The sequence below is a fragment of the Mizuhopecten yessoensis genome, unplaced genomic scaffold, assembly GCF_002113885.1.
Source record: "Mizuhopecten yessoensis strain PY_sf001 unplaced genomic scaffold, ASM211388v2 scaffold8469, whole genome shotgun sequence".
In the NCBI taxonomy this organism is placed as follows: Eukaryota; Metazoa; Mollusca; class Bivalvia; order Pectinida; family Pectinidae; genus Mizuhopecten; species Mizuhopecten yessoensis.
The window spans coordinates 59,027-67,901 of record NW_018407563.1 but is presented as its reverse complement, the minus strand read 5'-3'; the positions used below and the strand labels follow the sequence as shown (position 1 = coordinate 67,901).

The following is an 8,875-nucleotide window of genomic DNA, read 5'->3' as shown; positions in this document are numbered from 1 at the left end:
AGAGATGCTCCGAATAAGGGAAATATTACTATAGAGGAACCGGACTGGGTCGATCGTCGACGACCAGATAGCTCAATTTGTAGATAGTCCGTCTTCAGTTCGGAAGGTCCCGGGTTCGAACCCCGGTCTGGCCGTGCATTTTCCCTCTCCTGTTACATTACAATGATAGAAATGATCGGTAAACCTGAAAGCACGAGAGCGACCATTGATGTTTTATTCCATATTTCATGTAAAGGATATAAATCTTAATTTTGATAAATAGATGAAATTTTCGATGAGATGCACTTATGAAAATGGTTTAAGTAAGACTGACGCGTTAAATTTGCCTTTGTTAAGCAAAAAAGTGGATTTCACATGGAAAGTTCATAAAATATCGCAGCCAAACATATAAGTGAGTCATTGAAATGCTGCTAACTCCTCTGAATGCATAATTCCGGAAAATTTCATTGAAACATATATGGAAGACCCACATTAACTTGTAACAGTCACCCTAATGCAGGTTGCCTCCCTTTAAACAGTATTTTTTGTTTGAAAGTCAAACCTAGCAGCACAGATTTTTATATTATTTTACATATCGATCTTATAAAGCAAAATAAAAGAGAATGTCTCAATGCATTCTCCCGTAAGACAGTGTGTATGATTTTAAAACTAGATCACAAACAAAGGACAGACGTTACTATATATATATTGACCTGTAAGAACATTAAACAGGGGTATTTTCTTCGGTGGCACATTGCCTTCCGTCTTTCAATTACCTACTTTCTCTTTACGCTATACTCAATTGCAATTATTAAAATGGAAACGAAAATATACGTGTCTGCTTGAAGTCATTGTTAGTTGGAAAGGACCTTATTCCGCTGATATCCTAATTCGTAGAATCGTAGTTACTTAGCTATTTTTAGGTTATAAACACGTCCGGGTTGAGTCGAGGATCATGCTGAACTTACCTATTCAACGTATGAAGTTGTACTAAACTGCCGTCATGTTCCGAGCTCTGGCACCATTCGTTCTAAGAAAGGAGAGCCTGTGGGTAAGTACATTCTTTCAGTTACTGTAAGAAATTCTACATTTGAATGCTATTTAGAAGGAGGCGTGTGTTTTAAACAGCTTTAAATATTCTTTTCTGAATCGATCGATTCTTCCTATCACGAGGAAGTTGTCTACAGGGAGTATCGCTGTGACGTTTTGTATCTGACAGGTGCTTGAATTAGCTAGACGCTCCCTCTAAAATGTTGGACTTGAGCAAGGCTACTGCCACACTGTAGCCTTGCTCAAGTCTGTTGTCCTTGCCACAACATCCATCATTTAGTCATTCCCTCTGTAAATAATTCTTGCTACCAAAAAATCTTTAGAAACTACTTATATGATTAATATGAAACATGGTACGCATGATTCTCTTAGTCAATATGTAGACTTTGTGCATACTTTGATTTGAGGTGGATCGATGAAACGCAAAATGGCCGCCAGGCAGCCATCTTAATATTTGCGTGTTGAGTTTGGTACCGCTATTTTCCCTCAAGAACTACAGAAGGAATCCTGACGAAACTAGAGATATACATTATTTTATTCTCTCCTTTATCCATGGTTGTGCATGTTTTATTTTCGGTGGGATCGGAAAAGCTAAATTGCTTCTAAGCAAGAATATATTTTTTTAGCATTTGAAATGCATTACCGTCATTTCCCAGGAACTTCTGGTTTGCATGGGCCCCTTAATAATATATAATCGTATTGCTCCAATTTGATTTGACATTGATCAGGGAAATATATGACTGTCAGGCAGCCATCTAGGATTTTGCACTTCAAGTTTGTTACGCTTTTTCTCAGGAACTACTGAAAGGGAAAAGATTTAAGCATGATTTGCTTAATCCTTAGCTGTTCCTGCTTCACATACGAGTGATTCAGGGAACCAAAATGACCACCAAACCATATTAGCTTTTGTATGGCTAATGTGTGTGGAAAGTTTATTACGGGAACTTCTCAGAAATTTAGGAAAGAGATGAAGGTGAATCTGTGTATACTTGATCCCTTTTATACCTAGTGTTGCTTACTATAATTTAAGATACAAATAGCTGCAACGCACCCATTTTTTGAATTTGCATGTTAAGCTTGTTGTCGCATTTTCTTAGGAACTGCCGAGTGGATGATGACGACATGGTCTAGTCTTACTTGTGTAAGGTTGTAACAAGTGCAGAAAGCAACACAATTGTAAATATAAGGCCAAAAGGGTGGATTTCGTTTCGGTAGACTTATAAATATGCCGGATAATCTCTGTAAATGATCTCCTGGAAACTAGCACCAAAAAAAACGTTTTGAATGTAGATGTCGAGAAGGTAATGTAGTAGGTGAGCTGTGGTCAATGTAGTCCGAATTATTCTGACGTTTTATCGACTTTTTTCATATCGGTCTGTCGTCGATTAAACGACGACAGACCGATATGAAAAAAGTCGATAAAACGTCAGAATAATTCGGACTATGGTCAATGCTACTGAAATTGTGAAAATATCAACAACAGCTTATTTCATTATACAAATTAAATTATTTGCCTTTGCTATTTTTAGATTTTGTAAACACAATCACCATGTTGTTTGAAAACAAAGATGCAAAGTGGATCTGTACGTGACTGTTGGGTAGCAAATATTTCCGCAAAAAAAAAATCGACACCATATTTACGCCAAATTGATGATATTGAAATTGATTTGTGATTGTGTATGACGTTAATTTACTGAAGTGGGTACTGGTACGAATATACCATCTATACATAATAATGTTACTTTTATTGTATAAATATTGGTATTTAAATATGCTGCCAATTAATGATGCCATCGTTTAATTGTTTAATGGAAAAGGACGTTTCTAAGTTGTCCTATCTGGTGTCAAATTCCGTTTGAATATTTCAAAAATCAAAACAGGGTTGTATTAAATGGAAGCAGATGAAATAGATTAAATCATAATTTCGTCTCATAATGGAACGTGATGCAAGTACGTTTTCAAGAATCTTGAAATGGCGCGTGGCGTTTACGGAATCAAAGGGAAGTAGCAGCGTAAGGAACGTTTGGAGAGATTGGTCGATTGCGAGGCAACCCTCGGCTGCGTTTGGATGTACCAGTAGAACATTACATCATACTGATGTTTTTGTTTTTCATTTTTTTGATTTATTTTGTTCAATGGTAATATATTAATTTATATTTCAACGTAACCTATTGGTTATAATCACCGACCGCTTGTTTTTCTGTTCGTTTGTTTGTTTGTTTGTTTGAGGTTTAACGTCCTCACAACAGCCAGGGTCAGATGAGGACGAGATGATCGACCGTTGGAAGAACTACGTTTAAACAGTTTATCTTCTTTGTTGTTTGTACTTGATGTCTGGGTATCATTGGGTAGATTTCTGTCGTCTCCATATCCAGTATTCGTACTCCAAACTAATATTTTACTGAAAATCAAACGAAGTATAGATCTTCACTTAAAGATATAACTGCAGTGTCATCCCTAACTATATTATTTTATTTGTCAAACGTCCCTGATGTCGTTCTATACAGGAATCTAGATACATATTGTACAATATTTGGGTCATTGTTTTAAATGTTTACCATGACATTGATTTTTCAATATTTAGTGTAATGGCATAACATTCATTTATCGACCCATCAAAGATATGTTCTTTACTACATGTGATCATGTATTAATTAATTCAAATGATATTTAATTTATTCATTCCTCCAACTATAGTCATATTTGCGTTGTCACACGCCTTGCCGTGACACAACATCACTTGTCGTAATACTCCAGTGTAGATTTATCTTCGACTCATCACCGCCATCTTTATATATAGGAATTCCATTGGAAGCATGGAGCAACAGGTTATATACTATTTCACCAACCTTTTTAAAATCTGTTTCTTATATTTCTGTAAAATCTCAACCTTTAATGACCCTGTTTGTTACAGAATCCCTATGTCCAAAGATGTATGCGACTGGTCAGCGGGTTTGCTATACATAGACTTGATCATTTCGTCATCACTGTGAAGGACGTAGATGCGACGTGTGACTTTTACTCCAAAGTTCTGGGTATGGAAGTGTCCACCTTCAAGGTTAGTTCCGGTCAGTTCCGGTCAGGTCATCCACGTGTACTCACTAGGAGCCCAAAGAGTTTCTAATTGTGATTATAACTTATACATCGGAAATGAATAATCCGCATCTAGAATCTTCATTTTTACCCTTTTGGCATCAGAAAGAAACAGAAAAAAACAAAGCAACATGTAAGAGATTTTTTGGTATTTTTAAGGCATGTTCCAGACAATTTCCCTTGGGATACTTTAAACTGCATTTCCCCGAATTTCTTTTTATATTCATTCAATTGAACCACTGCACATGGCGTCAGTATTAGGCATTACAACATAAGATCACACAAAATTGTAAAGAGAAATATATGCATAGTAAACAACAAATGACGGTAAAGACGTTTCACCTTTCACGGTGGGAGGAAATTTCGAATTTCGTGTTTTAGGTTGAGAGGAAAGCTTTTAATTTCATGTTTCACAGTAAGAGGAAAGCTTTGAATTTCGTGTTTTAGGATGGGAGGAAAGCTTTTAATTTCATGTTTCACTGTAAGAGGAAAGCTTTAATTTTCGTGTTTTAGGATGGGAGGAAAGCTTTTAATTTCCGGTTTCATTCGTGGGAGGAAGGCTTTAATTTCCTGTTTCACGGTGGGGGGAAAGATTTGAATTTCGTGTTTCATAGTGGGAGACATTTTGGAACTTCGTGTTTTGGAGTTGGAGGAAAGCTATGAATTTCGTGATTCAGGTTTTTAGAAAAGCTTTGCATTTCCTGTTTCACGATGGGAGGAATATTTTTAATTTCCTTTTTCAGGGTGGAAGGAAAGCTTTGAATTTCGGCGAACAAAAGATTAATATTCACGAGCATAAGAAGGAGTTCGAACCAAAGGCACATCTACCCACTCCTGGTTCAGCCGACGTCTGTTTTATCACACAGGAAACCCTGGATAAAGTCATACAGCATTTCAAGGTGAGACAAATGGGTTTTACTTCCCCTGTAGTAACCTCATTTTCCGCAAAAACTTCTCCTAACTGAGTAAAACCGAAGTACTTGACCAGAAATATACTTACTGGTCCGATAGTATATATGTGCACCTCCTAAGAAGTTCATGGGGAATTTTCTATAAAAGTACATTTTAAACACAAATGTAAAACGATTTTACCCGTAAATTGTTCATTTGAGAAATATAACAATCTGTCGTGGATACAGTAATATTCAATTAATAAAATCAGCTAGTGTGTACGATAAAAAAGGAATACAAAAGTGTCAATAAAACCATACAAAAAAACCAACGATAAATACCAAAGTATTAATAAAACCATACAAAAACAACAACGAATACCAAAGTGTCAATAAAACCATACAAAAACAGCAAGGCATACCAAAGTGTCAATAAAACCATAGAACCAAACAACAAGGAATACAAAAGTGTCAATAAAACCATACAAACAAACAACAAGGAATACCAAAGTGTCAATAAAACCATACAAACAAACAACAAGGAATACCAAAGTGTCAATAAAACCATACAAACAAACAACAAGGAATACCAAAGTGTCAATAAAACCATACAAACAAACAACAAGGAATACCAAAGTGTCAATAAAACCATACAAACAAACAACAAGGAATACCAAAGTGTCAATAAAACCATACAAACAAACAACAAGGAATACCAAAGTGTCAATAAAACCATACAAACAAACAACAAGGAATACCAAAGTGTCAATAAAACCATACAAACAAACAACAAGGAATACCAAAGTGTCAATAAAACCATACAAACAAACAACAAGGAATACCAAAGTGTCAATAAAACCATACAAACAAACAACAAGGAATACCAAAGTGTCAATAAAACCATACAAACAAACAACAAGGAATACCAAAGTGTCAATAAAACCATACAAACAAACAACAAGGAATACCAAAGTGTCAATAAAACCATACAAACAAACAACAAGGAATACCAAAGTGTCAATAAAACCATACAAACAAACAACAAGGAATACCAAAGTGTCAATAAAACCATACAAACAAACAACAAGGAATACCAAAGTGTCAATAAAACCATACAAACAAACAACAAGGAATACCAAAGTGTCAATAAAACCATACAAACAAACAACAAGGAATACCAAAGTGTCAATAAAACCATACAAACAAACAACAAGGAATACCAAAGTGTCAATAAAACCATACAAACAAACAACAAGGAATACCAAAGTGTCAATAAAACCATACAAACAAACAACAAGGAATACCAAAGTGTCAATAAAACCATACAAACAAACAACAAGGAATACCAAAGTGTCAATAAAACCATACAAACAAACAACAAGGAATACCAAAGTGTCAATAAAACCATACAAAAAAACAACAAGGAATACCAAAGTGTCAATAAAACCATACAAACAAACAACAAGGAATACCAAAGTGTCAATAAAACCATACAAACAAACAACAAGGAATACCAAAGTGTCAATAAAACCATACAAACAAACAACAAGGAATACCAAAGTGTCAATAAAACCATACAAACAAACAACAAGGAATACCAAAGTGTCAATAAAACCATACAAACAAACAACAAGGAATACCAAAGTGTCAATAAAACCATACAAACAAACAACAAGGAATACCAAAGTGTCAATAAAACCATACAAACAAACAACAAGGAATACCAAAGTGTCAATAAAACCATACAAACAAACAACAAGGAATACCAAAGTGTCAATAAAACCATACAAACAAACAACAAGGAATACCAAAGTGTCAATAAAACCATACAAACAAACAACAAGGAATACCAAAGTGTCAATAAAACCATACAAAAAAACAACAAGGAATACCAAAGTGTCAATAAAACCATACAAACAAACAACAAGGAATACCAAAGTGTCAATAAAACCATACAAACAAACAACAAGGAATACCAAAGTGTCAATAAAACCATACAAACAAACAACAAGGAATACCAAAGTGTCAATAAAACCATACAAACAAACAACAAGGAATACCAAAGTGTCAATAAAACCATACAAACAAACAACAAGGAATACCAAAGTGTCAATAAAACCATACAAACAAACAACAAGGAATACCAAAGTGTCAATAAAACCATACAAACAAACAACAAGGAATACCAAAGTGTCAATAAAACCATACAAACAAACAACAAGGAATACCAAAGTGTCAATAAAACCATACAAACAAACAACAAGGAATACCAAAGTGTCAATAAAACCATACAAACAAACAACAAGGAATACCAAAGTGTCAATAAAACCATACAAACAAACAACAAGGAATACCAAAGTGTCAATAAAACCATACAAACAAACAACAAGGAATACCAAAGTGTCAATAAAACCATACAAAGAAACAACAAGGAATACCAAAGTGTCAATAAAACCATACAAAAAACAACAAGGAATATCAAAGTGTCAATAAAACCATACAAAAAACAACAAGGAATACCAAAGTGTCAATAAAACCATACAAACAAACAACAAGGAATACCAAAGTGTCAATAAAACCATACAAAGAAACAACAAGGAATACCTAAGTGTCAATAAAACCATACAAAAAACGATAAGGAATACCAAAGTGTCAATAAAACCATACAAACAAACAACAAGGAATACCAAAGTGTCAATAAAACCATACAAAGAAACAACAAGGAATACCAAAGTGTCAATAAAACCATACAAACAAACAACAAGGAATACCAAAATGTCAATAAAACCATACGAAAAACAACAAGGAATACCAAAGTGTTAATAAAACCATACAAAAAAGAACAAGGAATACCAAAATGTTAATAAAACCATACAAACAAACAACAAGAAATACCAAAGTGTCAATAAAACCATACAAAACACAACAAGGAAAACAATACAGTTTTATTCGACAAAAGCTGTGATTTTATGTTACAGAATTGTCAAGTTCCTATCTTGGAAGGACCAATAGAGAGAACCGGAGCTGTCGGACCGATCCGGTCGGTGTACATCAGAGATCCCGATAATAACCTCATAGAAGTGTCCAACTATCCGGAGGAGGCCTGATGGGAGTTCTGACCTACATCATTGTCAGTCTTTTAGACATTTACACAAGTTATCAGCTTCGTGTTCAATAAGACGGGTGTGGTTTGATGGTCAATGTCACTATTGTGTTTATGTACTTACTGCGCTAGATAATTTCTCAAGATCTTCTCCCTCCCCAGTTTCACAAAGTCTATTTACGGTCAGAAACTACTGTATTTAAAACTTTCCATAGGATTTTTTTTCATTAACTTAACAATTTCCCTTTAATCTGATCATGTTATGTTACTAAATTTAATGGAACTAGGTCATTGCTAATTTCGATTAAATTGCATTCCCCAGCCACAGGCCGGCAATGTGACGTCGAACACGTCACTACCATTGTGGCCATCACAAATGATCATGGTGTTTACATGTTATGAGATGTTCCAAAGTGTAGGAAATTCCATGTTATGTCATTAAATAATAGATAGAGACATTCATTGGGGGATTTATTGATTATTAAAAAAAAAAAAAATTGTAATATATAAATATATATGTTGCGTGATTTTGTTGGTGTCCGTCAAGCCGTCTTAATCGAAATTTTGCCCTGAGTCAGGCCGTCTAAATCAAACTTCTGTCCTGAGTCAGGCCGTCTAAATCAAACTTCTGTCCTGAGTCAGGCCGTCTAAATCAAACTTCTGTCCTGAGTCAAGCCGTATCAACCAAACTTTTGTCCTGAGTCAGGCCGTCTAAATCAAACTTCTGTCCTGAGTCAAGCCGTATCAACCAAACTTTTGT

The 8,875-nt window shown here is 34.9% G+C and overlaps 1 protein-coding gene across 2 annotated transcripts; it reads left to right on the top strand.

Moving 5' to 3' along the window:
• The first annotated feature begins 757 nt into the window (after positions 1-757).
• On the top strand, positions 758-8,577 carry LOC110456035 (glyoxalase domain-containing protein 5-like). Of its 2 annotated transcripts, none has more exons than XM_021506558.1 (4): positions 758-1,030; positions 3,944-4,087; positions 4,866-5,021; positions 7,991-8,577. In XM_021506558.1, exons 1-4 carry the CDS (start codon positions 983-985, stop codon positions 8,117-8,119), a joined length of 477 nt encoding a protein of 158 aa, XP_021362233.1. In that variant the 5' UTR covers positions 758-982; the 3' UTR covers positions 8,120-8,577. The 2 variants fall into 2 exon arrangements, with proteins under 2 accessions (XP_021362233.1, XP_021362234.1); XM_021506559.1 differs by lacking the exon at positions 758-1,030 and adding an exon at positions 3,763-3,857.
• The last annotated feature ends 298 nt before the right edge of the window (positions 8,578-8,875 follow it).